At 52.0% G+C, this 17488-nt stretch overlaps 1 protein-coding gene across 1 annotated transcript; it reads right to left on the bottom strand.

Moving 5' to 3' along the window:
- Positions 1 to 1113: 1113 nt before the first annotated feature.
- Positions 1114 to 17467, bottom strand: LOC141975327 (adhesion G protein-coupled receptor E3-like). Its single transcript, XM_074935615.1, has 12 exons — positions 17445 to 17467; positions 16787 to 16932; positions 15734 to 15850; positions 14633 to 14832; positions 10742 to 10912; positions 7689 to 7883; positions 6739 to 6974; positions 5950 to 6016; positions 3690 to 3781; positions 2373 to 2541; positions 2159 to 2263; positions 1114 to 1369 (listed from the first exon to the last, which is right to left on the bottom strand). The coding sequence occupies exons 1-12, from the start codon at positions 17465 to 17467 to the stop codon at positions 1334 to 1336; spliced, it is 1557 nt and encodes a 518-aa protein (XP_074791716.1). The 3' UTR covers positions 1114 to 1333.
- Positions 17468 to 17488: the final 21 nt, after the last annotated feature.

Below are 17488 nucleotides of genomic sequence, written 5' to 3' on the forward strand. Positions count from 1 at the left end.
CCAGCACACCCTGCTCCACCCCACCTCTTCCCACCCCCACCCTTTCCCCCCGCCCCCGCCCATGAGCAACCCTGCGAACCCGGCAGGGTGGAGCGGAGCGGGCTGGAGCCAGGTTACTCACTGCTGCTGGCGCCAGGTCCCCCACTAGCCCTGCAGACCACCCTGGACCCTGTGTCCCCCTGAAGCACAGGGCAGGGGTAGGCACCACCATGTTGCGTGACGGACACGACAAAATTACCGGACTTCATGACGGACATTGGGGGGGGGGGATTATGTCATTCAGTCATTCAACCCGTAAAACAGCACACAGTTGTGAGCTCTTTGGGACAGGGATTGTCTCTGACTGCGTGTATGTACAGCACCAAGCACAGTGGGACTGTACGTGCCCAGATCACATAAATAAATATGGTGAACAGAAGTGGGCTGACACCATCACTGCTCTCAGTTTGGAGAAGTTTCTAACGGAACAATGACATCAGTGAATTTCCTAGTGCTGCGGGGTCAGCACGGTTTGAAACAAATATCCTTAAAAAAAAAAAAAGGTAGAAGAGCATTTAATGGTGCAGTGACAGCGCTGGAGCTGAAACTCGGTTACAGGCCAGGTCCTCAGCTGGTGTAAACTTGTGCATTTCCAAGGGTCCTTCGGGGCCTTGGGAAGCAGACAATAGCCACGGAGCAGTGTGCTTCAGCCATGCCCTCAGCAGCACCTCCACCTCACCAGTCACAACCCCCTTGCCAGGGGCTGGGAGCAGGGCTAATGGAGAGATTTTATGCCAGCTCTACAGCATCCAGGAAGGACTCCTGCCCAGGAGGGCTAATCACAGGGCCCTTTCTGCCCACTTTAAAGCCCCTTTACACCTTTAAGCCAGATTGGCATAAAGAGGCTTTAGAATTGGGCCCTAGGTTTCCAGGACAGACAGAACCTGATAGCAAACCCTCAAACCAAAGAAGCAACCAAGGTCCATAAGCAGGTTATTTTATTATTTACACATTACAGTGAAACAGCAGAGCTAGCTCACACACACAGCACGCAAGTGCTCTGCAAATCGCCTCCCACCCTCCAACTCCCCCACATGTTGTGCTTTCCCTAAGAAATAACTGCTCTCTGACCTGGGATCTGGCCCTTTAAATCTGGGAGACACACGCAGCTAAAACCCTAGGGTGGACTTTGAATTCAGTAGGAGTTTTGGATTTGGATTAGAGAGAGGATTTTGTCCAATCCCGCTTCCCCTTCCAGGTTTTGTATGTAGTTGGGATGAAGAACGGCAACTGCCCCGCTGGCACAGCAAAGCCGGCTGTACGATAAACATTGTTGGTTGGAGAGATGATTGTTTCATGGAGATGAAGTGGAGGGCTCTCCCCAACTCACCTGCCAGCAAAACAAATACACATTGAGTGCAAATCCCATGGGAAAACTCCAGTCAACTTCAATGGGATCAGGACTGGGTCCTCATTCAGGAATAGTGCAGAGTCTGCAAAATTCAGCCAGCCTCCACTGAAGTGACATCACGTGCAGGAAAATAACTAAACAAGTGAAGACAAAGCCCGCTCCCTTCCGCAACCCATGCACAGGTAAGCCATAAAGTAGCACTTAATAGAGGCTGCTCTAAATAAACCAGAAATGTGTACTTCCAGACAAAGGTTGTGGCATCTCATGCTGGGACTGGAGCAGGGAGATTTTCCCAGCTATAAGTCTCCACTTTTCACTCCAGAAAAAGCTTCTGGATCCTTTCCCAGTAGAGGTAACGGAGCCAGAGGAAATTCCATCCAGTGCTAACTCTTCGTTGGCCTGGCCCATCTACACTGGGAAGATTTCCACCCAGGTTTTGGTTTGCAAACTTCCCCAGTTGGATAATTACCTGAATTTGTATCCCAGCCCATTCCACAGCGAGTGATGCATGGAGCTTGCAAAGAAGCAAAGGGAAGGGAATGTGGAGGTGCGCAAGAAAAGAGGAGTTCTGTGCTGGGTTCTAGGAGACCTGGGATTCCCCCTTGATTTGGATGCAATTGAACCTCACTCAGCCTCCCAATGCCGTTCTCAGATGGATTAAAACAAGCATGTGTCACTCAGGGGATAAGGCATCTCAGCAGCTCTGACAGACCCAGATGGATGCGACTTTTGCATGCTGGTATTGGAACAGAATAGAGGATCTCTTACCATCTTGGTGCTGATAGTGACAGTGGACGCAGACGGACTGAACGTTTGAGTTGTGGGGCTGGGTTTTCTTGTGCCTTTAATCCATCTCCTGTACTCCTCTCTCACCTGGAGAATAAGGGACATGGTCACTACATCATGTAACTAATACCCTCAGACAGGCCACTGCTAGTCCCATGAAGTCATTGGGTGGCTGATGACATGCCATGGGCATTACCTGGCGATTGAGGAGACAGTGCACCAGGAAGATGAAGGCTCCCTGCAGGGTGTTGACAATGGTGAATAAATACGCCATGACCATTTTTGCTGAGCCGACTTGGAAGAGACCAAGACTCCATGTGCAGCCCAGAATGAATAGCTGGGCGATAGCTTTAAAAGTCAGTAGTCTGGATAAAGGCAGACGGAGAGATCCTGTTATAACGACCCTCTGGTGAGTGACTGAGTCAGGGGCCTGCGGGCAGTGTGGGGCAAAACAGCTGGCACCCGCTTTACTGTGACTTAGGGGTACTGTCAAGATGAACACAATAGCAACTGATGCCTATGAATCCAAAATACAATATTGTGCCCAACCATCTCCCCCCACACACACACCTTAACCTCCCACAGGTGGCTCTTCCAAAGCAAATGGTTCAACCTCTCATTACGGTTTTGTTTTTAATCCCTTCACATCAGGCCCTGGCAACGTGACAATCAAGAGGGAACAGGATATTGGGCTCTCGGGAACCCATCTATGTTGGTTCATAGATAGACAGAGGGGTTGCTACAGAGCAGCAGTAAGCCACACTTGCCTTCCTCCTCAATGGATGGCACTTTACCTCGACAGTATCCACAGCCACAGGGAAAAGAGATGAGTTTCCTCCCTATAGCACATGGCCCAGCTCTCACTATCAGCACAGACTTGCATTTCTCCTTACACAGCGCTAGGCATGGGCATGGGGAGAGGAGAGGGCTCCGCACACTGCTCTCGCCTGCCAACACCACTCCTCTACCCCTTCCCCCCACCCCCACAGCTCCCATTGGCCAGGAACAAAGAAACACGGCCAATGGGAGTTTCGGGGGAAGAATCCGCAGACGAGGGCAGCGCATGGAGCCCTCTGCCCCCCCATCTCCCAGGGGCCGCAGGAATGTGGTGCCAGCCACTTCCGGGAGCGGTGCAGGGCCAGGGCAGGCAGGCAGGGAGCCTGCCTGAACCCCGCTGCCACCCTGGAGGCACTCCAGGTAAGTGGCGCCAGGCCAGAGCCTGCACCCCAAACCCCTCCTGTAACCCAAATCTCCACTCCCTTCCCTCAGCCCCCTCCCCCACTCTGGACCCCTCCCTACACCCCTGCCATGAGCTCTTTCCCACACTCTGCACTCCCTCCTCCCCCCCAACCCCTTGCCCTTAGCCCCTCCCACACCCCGCACTCCCTCCCGCACCCCAACCTCTGTCCCAGCCCTACTTTCATGGCCCTGCATGCAATTTCCCCACCCGGATGTGGCCCTCGAGCCAAAAAGTTTGCCCACCCCTGTTCTAGTAGATATAGTGCTGTCCTACCTGGTGTCTTTGAGAGTGGACACATCTTCATTAAGGGAGGAGAGTTTGTCTCTCAGGATCCAGAGGGTTACAATAAAAAACGTTAAATTTATCTGTGGAAACAGCATGAAATATTCCTTGTAAAACATGCTAGCCAAGGCCAGTCTCTCTGCCTGAGGCACAGAACAATCCTATGGGATCAGACTGCTGCAGACCAGTGACTGCTCCTCAAGGTGGGTCATATACCATTCGCTACCAGATCTTGATCCCAGGCCATGCAGGGAACTGTTGGCATTGGCAGGGCTGCAATGCATCACATGTGATCATACAGCCAGAGGGCCACATTCTGCTCTTATCTGAATCTGGAGTGACTCCATTGATTCCAGTGGGGTCTACAGTTATTCCAGATTTAGAGCTGTGTGATTTGGCCCAAAGCTTCTAGATCCTATCTATAGAGTATTCCCTTCAATTCTGAGACTGAAATTAATTCTTAACCCGCTGCCTGAGATGGGGAGGAATCTGCAAGGACATTTGCTACCTTTATCTCTTACAACACGTGTTCCCTTCCTTCCCCAAACTCCCCACGCTGCAGCCAGCTTCCCTTCCCCCATCACTTGGGTTATTTACCAGCCAGGCTGGACAAGGCACGGAACAAAACTATCCTCATTCCGGCAGAGGTCCCACTTGTTTCCATGGCAGCATTGCATGAGTAATGACATATTATAATTAATCATATTGTGGTAGCACCTAGAGGCTCCAACTGAGATGGCACTGGGTTCTGTTCTCACACCTAGAAAGGAGCAGCCCCTGTCCTGGAGCATTTGTTTGCAAAATAACTAGGCAAGACCACAGGGACCGGCTTCCTCTGGGCCACTCAACCCCCCACCCCACCCCAAGCCCCGCCCCCACCCCACTCCTTCTCCAAGAGATGCTGGGGCATCTATGGGAACATTGGTGGGTTCGAACTTCCACAGGTCACCAGCTAAAGTGACCCCGCTCAGTTCGGTCTCGAAGGGGGGAGAGATGTGACGAAGCGGGACTGTTCTTAATGTTGCCTCTGAATATTGTGGGGGTGCCTCAGTTTCTCCTATGCAGTTCTTAAGTATCTAGGTGGTGGGATAAGGGTGTATGATCATTGCAGAGCCCCAGAGGACAGGTGTGTGCAGGGGTCTGGACACAGAGAATGGCCAACACCCTGTTTCCTGGCAACTGGTGGCCTGGGCCCTTCCCCCCTGCAAGGTGAAAGCTAAAGGGTTGGAGACAAAGAGATCAGGTGACCTCCTGGCCTGGGAAAGGGACAAAGCCCAGAGGAAGAGGCGCTGGAGAGAGATTGAGTTTGGGGCTGGCTGGGGACATGGAGTGAAGTGCAGACGTGGTTGTCTGGCTCACTGCCCCCCAAAACGGACCCAGCTGAGGGGTCCTGTTCTCTGTACCTACAAGCTCTGTTTTAGACCATGTTCCAGTCGTCTAATAAACCTCTGTTTTACTGGCTGGCTGAGAGTCACGTCTTACTGCGGAGTTGGGGTGCAGGACCCTCTGGCTTCTCCAGGAGCCCTACCTGGGCGGACTCGCTGTGGGAAGCGCACGGAGGGGCAGAGGATGCTGAATGCTCCGAGGTCAGACCCAGGAAGGTGGAAGCTGTGTGAGCTGTGTGTCCTGAAGACAGGCTGCTCACAGGAAGGAGACTTCCCCAGAGTCCTGACTGGCTTCGTAGGGAGCAGTTCCAGAGCATCGCCCGGGGACTCCGTGACACCTGCCTCTTCCCACCCCCACCCCACCTCTTCCCACCCAGTTCCGCCCCTTCCCCCACCGCGCGTCCTGCACACCACAGAACAGCTGACTGCGGGAGGCGCTGGGATGGAGGAGGAGGAGTTGATCGGCACGGCCGCCGGCAGTGGGGAGCTGGCTGCCAGTGGGTGCTGAGCATCCGCTATTTTTTTCGGTGCCTATGAGCCAGACAGACAAAGGGTGGGAGGAGAAACAGAGGTACAGCGAGGGGAAGCTACTTCCCAAGTTAACACAGCAGGCCAGTGGCAGAGTCAGGTCCCCTGACTCACAACCCAGTGCCCGACCCATTCTCCCGGACTGCCTCCATAGAACGTAGGCTATTCTGTTAGTGGGAAATCCTGCACTGGCCAAAGAGGGAGGAATGAAATGGGATCTTCTAGGACTCTTTCATCTTAAATTCTCTGGGAGACATTCCTCTCTTGGCTCCAAGGGACTCCACAGGGTCGCAGAGGTGAGAGGAGAATGGGGCCCTGTGGTTCTGTGAGGTACCCACCAGGATTATGGCACAGACTGGTCCCAGGAAGCTCCAATGAAATCCTCTCTCCAGGCTGAGCCAGCAGCTACAGGCAGGGAGCAAGAAGAAGGTGACTTTAATGGGATTACGACCCTTTTTCAGCACCGCGGGCAGAGAGAGAGGGTGTCACAGGGCAGCTGGCTCTCAAAAGCAAGATGGATCTCAGCCAGCCTGTGACATGGCCGACTCTCCTACGGGCTGCAGACGAACAGCTCTCCCCATCTACCTCAGCATGTCCTGCTTTCAGCCTCCACTTCCTCTTCCACCTCCTCAAATGACCCTTTCTGGTGGATGGGCGCAGTATTGAGGGAGGGCCAGACATGCAGAGGATGTACATTGGCCTAGCTGCACTGAAGGAGGTGGAGCTACCCTGATTTACACCAGCTGAGGATCTAGCCTGGGGTGTCTAGAACCTGCCATGCCCTGTTTTAGTGGAGTCGCTCACTTGAGAGAGGGGATCCTCAGGGATTTGCCCACAGTAAGAAGGTGCATTTGTTTCCTATCCACCAATGCCACAAATCCAGCCTGGGACCTGGAAGTCAAGCTGGGATCTTTCTGGCTTGTTCTTCCGCATCATCAGTGGGGCGAGGAGTGTAGATGTCTGACAGGTGGGCAACTCAACTACAGCGCTCAGGGCAGCTCAGTGTCACAGTCAGCTCCCAGGCAGGGTGAGCAGGGAAATCTCGGTTCAAGTCAGACCTGGGGTGAGCCGAACACCTGCATGGAAGCCAGATCCCAGCTCCCGTTCGGGATGGGCACTGCACTTACTGGTTGGAAGTTCCGTAGCCTCCAGGATTCACCGCTGCAGAAATAGCCACCACCAGGGCGGGGAATCCGTAGCCGAACGGGTACGTGAATCTCTTCTTGAACCGGCTGGCGCTGGTGTAATTCACGACCTTCAGGTTCCGGACGGTGAGGAAGAGGTGCAGCCCCTCCAGGAACATCCAGGTGAAGCCGGCCAGGAAGAGGTAGTGTAGGAAGCCAGCAATGACAGCACACACCACCTGGGGACAGGAGGAGAGAGAGCTCTGGGACACTGCTTCTGGGAAGGGAAACACTGAATTTGGAGGTGGGGGGACTTTTGTGAGGATCATATAGGGCTCTTTATTAACACATCTCTCCAGTTACGGCTCTCTCCCAGGGACAATACGTTCTTCAGTCTACGAGGGCTTGTCTAAGGGCAAGCTGGCTGGCCCTTTCAATCATTCAGAGACCAGGCCAGTCCTGATTTCCACTCACAAAAGATGGTTTCTGGGGGTTGTAGTTCCCAAATGAATCGTGGAAATTGTTGGATACTGTGAGGAATCCTAGGATAGGGAGCAGGGACATAAACAAGTTCCCGGTCCTCATAATAGGGAGAGACCTGGAGGGTGTAGGTTCTCTTCTCTGTATCTGCTTCAAGATATAGGTGCCTTGCATCTGCCCATCAGTGTGGGGGCAGAGAGGACAGGCAGGGGAGTGTGACTCTGGAAATCGAGGTTCCTTTGTCTGATGAAGGATGGAGCCCACAAGGGAAAGAGAAGGACTGGTTTCACCCAGAAAGATTTCTTTTGGAGGGGAGTAAATAATTATTTCTGCGGGACTAAAGAGCATGGAATAAATGTTACCGTCCAGCTGAGGGTATAAAAAGGTGCTGGAGTGAGGGGAGCTTTAGAAATGCTGACAGAGGATCTGGACACAGCTCAATTTTAAACCAAGAATAAAAGTGGGTAACAGACCTGACTGCGGGTGCGGGTCACCGTGGTGAGGAAGAGCAGGTCGGCCAGGAAGAGGCAGAGGCAGAGCTGCAGGTGGAGGGAGGTGCTGACATTGCGGATGGAGCGGCAAAGGAGGAAGGTGAGGATGGCGAGGAGGAGGCACAGCAGGGAGAAGGTCAGTCCCACGTAGGTGATGACGGTCAGTGGATAACTCTCCTGTAACACAGCAAAGGGAGACTCACCAGTGAGCCCTGAGATGCTACATGGGAAATAAAGGGAAGTAAGGACACCCCGGGGAATTACAGAGCAGTCAGCTTAACTTCCGTATCCGGAAAGATAATGGAGCAAATAATTAAGCAATCAGTTTACAAACACCTAGAAGATAACAAGGTGATAAATAACAGTCAGCATGGATTTGTCGAGAATAAATCGTGTCAAGCCAGCCTAATAGCTTTCTTTGACAGGGTAACAAGCCTTGTGGATGGTGGTGACAAGGTCGATGTGGTATTTCTTGACTTTAGTGAGGGCTCGTCTACACTGGCAATGCTAAAGTGCTGCCATCGCGGCGCTTTACCGTGGCTTGCGTCGTCGCAGCAGAGCGCTGGGAGAGAGTTCTCCCAGCACTTTAAAAAACCCACCTCCACGAGCGGCGTAGCCACCTGGTGCACTGTTTCGCTGGCACTTTATAGCGCTGAAACTTGCTGTGTTCCAGGGGGTGTTTTTTCACACCCCTGAGCAAGAAAGTTTCAGCGCCGTAAATTGCCAGTGTAGACAAGCCCTAAGGCTTTTCAGACTTCTCATAAACAAACTAGGCAAATACAACCTAGATGGAGCTACTTTTTGGTGAGTGCATAACTGGTTGGAAAATCGTTCCCAGAGATTAGTTATCCGTGGTTCACAGTCAAGCTGTGGGTGGGGGGAGAGGGACGAGGCAGCAAGGATACTGAGCCACCTGGCCTGCCTCATGGAGGTGAAGAGTCACAGTTCCCCACAGAGACCCCCATACCCTCTCCCTACGCAGAATGTGCGCGTGACGTTGCACTCCATAATGTTTTATGAAAATATGCTTATGAGTGTAACTATGATGTTTCTGAAATATGCTTTATGCAAAAGGTCTCTTGTAAGGTATCATTACAAAGCTTAGGATCTACTGAGTGTGTTCATCCCATTTGTTTGCATGTATTATTTCTATGTTTGGAGTTAGGAGAATAAGATATAAACTTGTATCACTGATGTACACATGTTAAGTGGAAGCCATTAAGGGTGCTTCCGAATCAATCACCTGTAAATGGCTCTGTTTACTTGCAAACCTTCCGGGTACATGCGGGCCAGCCCTGGAAGAATGGAGACTATGTCACATGATACTGGAATCCATCTTAAATCTGGTACTTTCCCAGATTTAATCTGGTACTTTCCCAGTGTAGCTCCCCAGCCCACCTCTTCTGCCTGTGGCCCCGCCCACACTTCATCTGTTCTTTGAGTCTGGTTCTACGACCACCCTCCAGGAGCATCGGATGCGCATCTGACAACGACTCAGCTCCACTCTCATGTCCAGGCCACCTGGCCAGTGGCTTGGCATGAGCAACATCTAGGCGGGTAACTATAACAGCCTTTATGTAGAATCTGTGTGTGAATGTCTGTGTGTGAATGGATCTATATAGAAATTGCATATAGGAATATTTTCTTGTATTTACAATAAACGTGGCAATTTGCCTTGTCCCTCTTACAAGATCCTGTTGGTATAATTTTTATTAGTGTAACATACCAGCGTTTCTCAAACGGGGGTCCGCGAGGCCACTCCAGGGGGTCCGAAGACCCTGCTGACCAAGTCCTCCACCTCCCTCCCAGTGCCTTCTGCATGCCGGAGAACAGCTGTTCAGCAGCGTTCAGGAGGCACTGGGAGGGAGGGGAAGGAGTGGGCATGGGGGGCGCTCGGGGGAGGGGGCGGACACAGGGAAGAGGAGGAGCAGGGGTGGACGGGGGGCGGGAAGAGGTGGGGTGGGGCCTTAGGGGAATAGATGGAATGGGGGTGGGGCCTGGGGCTGAGCAGGGGGTTTGGGGTCTGCGAAAAATTTTAAATCAAAATGGGGGTCCTCAGGTTCCTAAAGTTTGAGAATCGCTGAGCTCTAGAATGAACACATTGAGAGAAGCCAGGGGCTATGCCCAAGAGTCAGCAGGACATGTAGGGACATGCCTATGAACAGGGGACTCCAAGTACCTTTCCATGCCCATGTGCTGTGATCTTCTCTTTGGGACAGAGGAAGTACAAGCCACATGGAAAAGGAAAGAAAAAGGCAGCTGCATCACCTCCATTTTGTCTTCAATCCTGCTTCTCACCTCTGGTGTAACTTCTCGACAAACTGAAGCTTTGAACAAAGGTCTGATAGACCCATCTAAGCTTTGGATGTGTTCCAGAGGGACTTTACAAGCCAGCAAACTCACCATCGCTGCTAAGAAACTGATATATGGACCTTGAAGTCATATGTATTGGATTGCTTTGATCATTTAACAACTCTCTTCTCTTTCTTTTCTTTTCATTTATAACAAAAACCTTTAGTTTTAGATACTAAAGGATTGACTGGCAGCATGGGATTTTGGGTAAGAGCCAAACTAATGTTGACCTGGCAATGTGGCTGCCCCTTGGGAGATCAGAAGAACATTTTGTTAAGTGAATAGAGTTTTAAGTAACTTCTCACTTTACTGGCCCTATCTGCTGATTGGGAGCCAGAGACTGGAATGCAATAAAGGGGGCTGTGTGATTTTTTTTTTCAGCTTCTCAATAACCAGTCTTGGGGATCTGGAGCACAGATTGTGACTGGTTGGTGATTCTAACTACAGTGTTAACCAGCAGTTTGGGGGAAATCTGCTCTCCTTTTTGCAGCCTGCCGTGACCTTGGTATTTTCAGTGTGGGCTACTCTAGGCACCTCATATCAAAACCCCACCCATCCTGTATAGCCACAGATTATACCCTGAGGTTCCTACTCAGCGGTCATTCACGCAAAATTCCCACTGATTTTGTGCAAGTAAGGAGCTCAGAGTCCAGCCCTTTGATCTGAGTCTGACACTGAGATACCTCCACTGCGGTGTGACCCATCAGGAGAGCGAAGCTGGAGAGATGGTCACAGCTGCAGATGGTGTGAGTGCTGTTCGTCTGGAGACTTTTGCAGCCATCCTCAGCCCAGGTGCCTTTCCCAGCGGTGAATTTCCAGTAAACGCAGCAAGCCTCTTCCTCCTCTTTCTTTGCCTGGAAACAAAAACACCCCATCATTATCCTCACTGGGTCATGGGGAGAATACTGTTTCTTTTGTCACACGTTTCTAATAGACAATAATAAACCTGAAGTCATCAATGGCAACTCGCAGAACTTCTTCCGGCAACTCGCAGAAGCTACTAGATCGCACACCCTGGTTCTCATGGGTGACTTTAATTTTCCTGATATTTGCTGGGAGAGCAATACAGTGGTGCATAGACAATCCAGGAAGTTTTTGGAAAGCGTAGGGGACAATTTCCTGGTGCAAGTGCTAGAGGAGCCAACTGAGGGGGGAGCTTTTCTTGACCTGCTGCTCACAAACCGGGAAGAATTAGTGGGGGAAGCAAAAGTGGATGGGAATCTGGGAGGCAGTGACCATGAGTTGGTTGAGTTCAGGATCCTGACACAGAGAAGAAAGGTAAGCAGCAGGATACGGACCCTGGACTTCAGGAAAGCAGACTTCGACTCCCTCAGGGAACGGATGGGTAGGATCCCCTGGGGGACTAACATGAAGGGAAAAGGTGTCCAGGAGAGCTGGCTGTATTTCAAGGAATCCCTGTTGAGGTTACAGGGACAAACTATTCCGATGAGTCGAAAGAATAGTAAATATGGCAGGCAACCCAGCTTGGCTTAACGGTGAAATCCTAGCGGATCTTAAACATAAAAAAGAAGCTTACAAGAAGTGGAAGGTTGGACATATGACCAGGGAAGAGTATAAAAATATTGCTCGGGCATGTAGGAATGAAATCAGGAGGGCCAAATCGCACCTGGAGCTGCAGCTAGCAAAAGATGTCAAGAGTAACAAGAAGGGTTTCTTCAGGTATGTTGGCAACAAGAAGAAAGCCAAGGAAAGTGTGGGTCCCTTACTGAATGAGGGAGGCAACCTAGTGACAGAGAATGTGGAAAAAGCTAATGTACTCAATGCTTTGTTTGCCTCTGTCTTCACGAACAAGGTCAGCTCCCAGACTGCTGCGCTGGGCATCGCAACATGGGGAGTAGATGGCCAGCCCTCCGTGGAGAAAGAGGTGGTTAAGGACTATTTAGAAAAGCTGGACGTGCACAAGTCCATGGGGCCGGACGAGTTGCATCCGAGAGTGCTAAAGGAATTGGCGGCTGTGATTGCAGAGCCATTGGCCATTATCTTTGAAAACTCGTGGCAAACGGGGGAAGTCCCGGATGACTGGAAAAAGGCTAATGTAGTGCCAATCTTTAAAAAAGGGAAGAAGGAGGATCCTGGGAACTACAGGCCAGTCAGCCTCACCTCAGTCCCCGGAAAAATCATGGAGCAGGTCCTCAAAGAATCAATCCTGAAGCACTTACATGAGAGGAAAGTGATCAGGAACAGTCAGCATGGATTCACCAAGGGAAGGTCATGCCTGACTAATCTAATCGCCTTCTATGATGAGATTACTGGTTCTGTGGATGAAGGGAAAGCAGTGGATGTATTGTTTCTTGACTTTAGCAAAGCTTTTGACACAGTCTCCCACAGTATTCTTGTCAGCAAGTTAAAGAAGTATGGGCTGGATGAATGCACTATAAGGTGGGTAGAAAGTTGGCTAGATTGTCGGGCTCAACGGGTAATGATCAATGGCTCCATGTCTAGTTGGCAGCCGGTGTCAAGTGGAGTGCCCCAGGGGTCGGTCCTGGGGCCGGTTTTGTTCAATATCTTCATAAATGATCTGGAGGATGGTATGGATTGCACTCTCAGCAAATTTGCGGATGATACTAAATTGGGAGGAGTGGTAGATACGCTGGAGGGCAGGGATAGGATACAGAGAGACCTAGACAAATTGGAGGATTGGGCCAAAAGAAATCTGATGAGGTTCAATAAGGATAAGAGCAGGGTCCTGCACTTGGGACGGAAGAACCCAATGCACAGCTACAGACTAGGGACCGAATGGCTAGGCAGCAGTTCTGCGGAAAAGGACCTAGGGGTGACAGTGGACGAGAAGCTGGATATGAGTCAACAGTGTGCCCTTGTTGCCAAGAAGGCCAATGGCATTTTGGGATGTATAAGTAGGGGCATAGCGAGCAGATCGAGGGACGTGATCGTTCCCCTCTATTCGACATTGGTGAGGCCTCATCTGGAGTACTGTATCCAGTTTTGGGCCCCACACTACAAGAAGGATATGGATAAATTGGAGAGAGTCCCGCGAAGGGCAACAAAAATGATTAGGGGTCTGGAACACATGACTTATGAGGAGAGGCTGAGGGAACTGGGATTGTTTAGTCTGCGGAAGAGAAGAATGAGGGGGGATTTGATAGCTGCTTTCAACTACCTGAGAGGTGGTTCCAGAGAGGATGGTTTTTCTCAGTGGTAGAAGATGACAGAACGAGGAGTAATGGTCTCAAGTTGCAGTGGGGGAGGTTTAGGTTGGATATTAGGAAAAACTTTTTCACTAGGAGGGTGGTGAAACACTGGAATGGGTTACCTAGGGAGGTGGTAGAATCTCCTTCCTCAGAAGTTTTTAAGGTCAGGCTTGACAAAGCCCTGGCTGGGATGATTTAATTGGGGATTGGTCCTGCTTTGAGCAGGGGGTTGGACTAGATGACCTCCTGAGGTCCCTTCCAACCCTGATATTCTATGATTCTATGATTCATGACTCTCATTGTACTGCATGTAACAGCCATTTGGGACTTCCCATTGGCAGTGGAAATACAAGCGAGATCCTCCAGCTCCAAAAGCACAAGTCCCTGACCCCAGAGCTAAAGTGATAATTCCCTTAATGCTGGGCACTGTGGGGTCTATGACACACAATTGTGAAGTTTGATTTGAGCCATTAAAAGGCATTCACACACCCACCCACAAATACCCACATGCACTCTAGCAAGTTCATTACTTTGTCAAAGACGGCACCATCTCATGCCATTTCCCTGAACTCTTCTATCTATAGGGCAGAGGTCCCCAAACTGTGGGGTGCGCCCCCCTTTGGAGGGACATGACAGGTCCTGGGTCAGCCCCCATGGGGGGCAGAGAGGGAGCACCACCCAGCCCTCCCCACCCTGAGCTCTGCTCTGGTCCCACCAGTAGTCACATCCCTGACTTCCAGCCCCATGTCTGGCACCGTCCCCAGCTTCAGCATGGCTCCATCCCAGCCCCAGCCTCTTGCAGCTCCATTCCCGGCCCAGGCTGGGGGAAGGGGCGGGGCTGGGAGTGGAGCCACACCTTGCCATGGACTCAGCTGCTGGCCCCCACCGCAGCCTGGCTCCTGCTCCATTCCTGCTCCTAGCCTCAGCTCCCGGCCACGGCTCTGGCCCTGCTTCCAGACCCAGACCCACCACCAGCTGCAGTCCCAGCCTTGGCCCCCTTACACCTGTCTGTGTCCTTTCCTCCTGCCCCGAGCCATGGCCCTGCTCCCGGCCCTGGCTCAGGGGGAGGGCTGTGAATGGGGTCGGGGGGGTGCGACCCTCAAAACTTTGGGGATCACTGCTATAGGGAATTGCCTTCCATTTATTCCTGCTCTAAGGGGTGAGCCAGGCACAATTGTTCTTCCTGAGCATTTTACATGATTAATCATAACCCAGTCAGGCCTGGTGTGAAAGCTATGTAATGTCCTCCCCAGCGTCAGGACTGAAGAAGCTCCCTCTCTTTCTCAGATAACTGTTTCTCAGTCCAGAAAGGCAGCAGAACTCAAATGCCCTGCAGGAGACGCACCTTTCAAGTGACCAGCTGGAGTCCCGGGCACACAGCAAAGTAAAAGGATCTACACTCACCTGTCTATGGCGCAGGGTGAAATTCACAGGTTTGGAGAGGTTCATGGGCCTCCCATCTCCGATAGCCCCACTCACCACCCTGGAATTCAGGTGAAAATTCCTCAATTTCTCATCAGCCATTAGATCTCCCTCATCAAGTAATGTCGTGTTAATGATCGAATCCAGGGTGGAGTAAGAAATAAAAGCAACAGCCCAAAGATCTGAAAACATGAAACGATGCCTCATCATAGAGACAGGGACACTGAGACAAAGAAAGCGCAAGCCAGGTGCCAAAGGTCACAGCGAGTCTGGGGCAGAGCTGGGAAAAGAACCCAGGAGCCCTGGCTAGCATTTTGAGCTTTAACTACTAGAATATGTTGCCTCCTCCCTCTTCTTCCACAGAAGCACTTCTGCATTGGAAACATCTGGCGTGCCCGATGGGAGTGTGATTCCTAAAGTGCACTAATGTACATTAAAGCGCACTAGGGAACCTTTTGTGCACACTAGTAGGGTCTATATGGACCAATTAATGCACAGTTAGTTAGTGCTCTAAAGAAATCATACCCCCATACTGCACGTTATCCAGCTCGGTACACAGCCCTAGGTGAAAGGCACTGAGGTGAAGCCATAGTTTTTCTTGGTTAGGAGAGGCAGAGGGGTTGGTTAGTGAGGAGCTTTCTCTGGGGCTAAAGAATTAAGAACCAGTGCCAGTTACGTCATACTGGCCGGAAAATTGGAGTAAAATTGGTCAATATTATCCTGGTTCCATTCCAGGAAGTCACACACATCAACCTGGGGCCTAGCTGGGCTCATCATCAGGACACCATGTGTTGGGCCAACGGATCTCTGATCTTTCCATTCTCTGGACCAATTCATATGCCCATCAAAGCTTCTCTCTCCTCCCTGCCCCAAATGGGTTGGTTTTCATACTGCAGGACAGCCAGGAATGAAGGGCTCTGCAGAGCTCAATGGCCTGAGAAACACTGGCTCAGCCAACAAGGTCCACGCTAGTGTCAGGATAACAAAGGCAAGCAAGCCAGCGTGGGGCGAGAGGAAGGGGAGAACTAGGGCCGGGGTTTGGTGTCTAAAGGGGTGAGTGCCTGGGAAGCACCAGGATGGTACCTTCTGTGGCTGCTGTGGCGACGGCATTGCAGTGAATGTCCATTGTCTCCTCCTGACCTCTCAGCCTGAAGACCTCATCACCGCAACTTGCAGCTCGGACGAGGATCGTCTCGATAGCTGGGGAGGGAAATGGCAATGCCTCTTGCTGCAAGGGCAAGGCAGGTTTGGAGCTCCACTATCTCTGAATCCCACCACCCCTCCCCCTTCCTCCTCACCTCCATCTCTCTGTGTTTCCCTGAGCCCCTCTGGCTGACCTTCTGTGATCCATCATGCCTGCGCCCCCATGAAGATGCCACTGTGCCAAGAGGCAGAAGGCAACTTCTCCCTGCTGCCTCACCTCTGCGCTTTAGCAGGGGAAGCAGCAAGAAGGGGTATTGCTGGGGCAGGGAGTGAAAGGAGGACGTAATGGCAGCTGCCTGTGGCGACAGGAGATTGGCATTGCTTTTAAACCCCTCTCAGGCAGCTGCCATTGCTGCAAAGCCCCAGGGCTGGGTTTATGGGTGGCGGGTAGCATAGGCTGGGGAAGGCTGTGCCTCCCTAAACAGCCTGGCATGGCCCCACCCATGCTTTGCCCCCAGGTCCCCTCCTGCCTGCTTCCAGTTCCCTTCCGACTCTTCCATGGCTGAGATGCTGCGGCAGGCAGGCTGGGGCAGGCAGGTGCTCACAAGGCCCAGGGCTGGGGGCGCTGGGGCTGGGGCTGGGGCCATGCCACGTCACGCTGTCTGCCCATCTGCCCGGCGCTGGAGTTGGGGATGCTCCGGCTGCCCAGCACTCTAGGGTGCGCGGGGTGCGAGGCGGGTTTCTCTGGGCTCTAGTGGAAGACGGGGGATGGAAGAGGAGGGGATGGGCCTTGGGCAGAGAGGGAGGGGCCTGGGGCTAGTTTCTCTCAATGGTTAACCTCTCTCAGTGGCTCATTCAGCTGCCGCCCATGGCTGGGTTTTAAACCCTGAGAGAGGGGCAGTGAGGCTGCAGTGGTGTTCTGCACTGAAAAGAGTATAACCCCCTATCTCACAGCTGCCACGAGGCGATGTGGGAGCCTCTCATCCTCCTCACCCATAAACTCTGTTGTCACATTCGTCTTATTCTCCGGAGACCGCAAAGCAACCATCAGTGCAGCCAATTCCACACTCTGCAGGAGGAAGGTCACGGTGGAGGCCACCTCCCTCTTGCTCTCATTCCCACCAGCACTGAGGATGGAGCTATTCAGGAAGGGACCAAAGGGGAGAGCAACTTCCTGGGATTGGGAAAGGAAACACCCTGAGAAGGACGGAGGATTTCAGTGGTTCATGAGCCACATTCTTCAGACTCCCAGGGGAACAATGACCCTCTTAGGGACATACGGGTTCATAGTGACCTTCCCACTGAGAGGAACTGCAGCATTCTCCAAGAGGGAGCCCTTTACTGAGCCAATGAGGCTACTGAGGCTTGCTCAGGACTTCACAGTAACCTGAAGCCAGGGTACGTCTAACACCGTGTGTCATTCGCTCCTCATCCCTGGTCCCTTCAGTGTAGGTGCCAGAGAACATTACAACCAATCAGCAGACATCTCGGTTCTCTCTGTGTTGCCCCCGGAAGCAATTTGGATCTTCCGAGGACCAGTGGGGACAGAACCCAGATCCCCTGCCACTTCAGCTAGAGATCATGCACATGCGCACACACACCCCTTTTCTGAAGAGCAGCTACAATTTCCCCCAAAGTGAGACGGCTATACCAATGCTCAGGGCATTTGGCCATAGAGCGCCCACACACGTAGGG

This window comes from Natator depressus, chromosome 20, assembly GCF_965152275.1.
Source record: "Natator depressus isolate rNatDep1 chromosome 20, rNatDep2.hap1, whole genome shotgun sequence".
NCBI classification, from domain to species: domain Eukaryota; kingdom Metazoa; phylum Chordata; order Testudines; family Cheloniidae; genus Natator; species Natator depressus.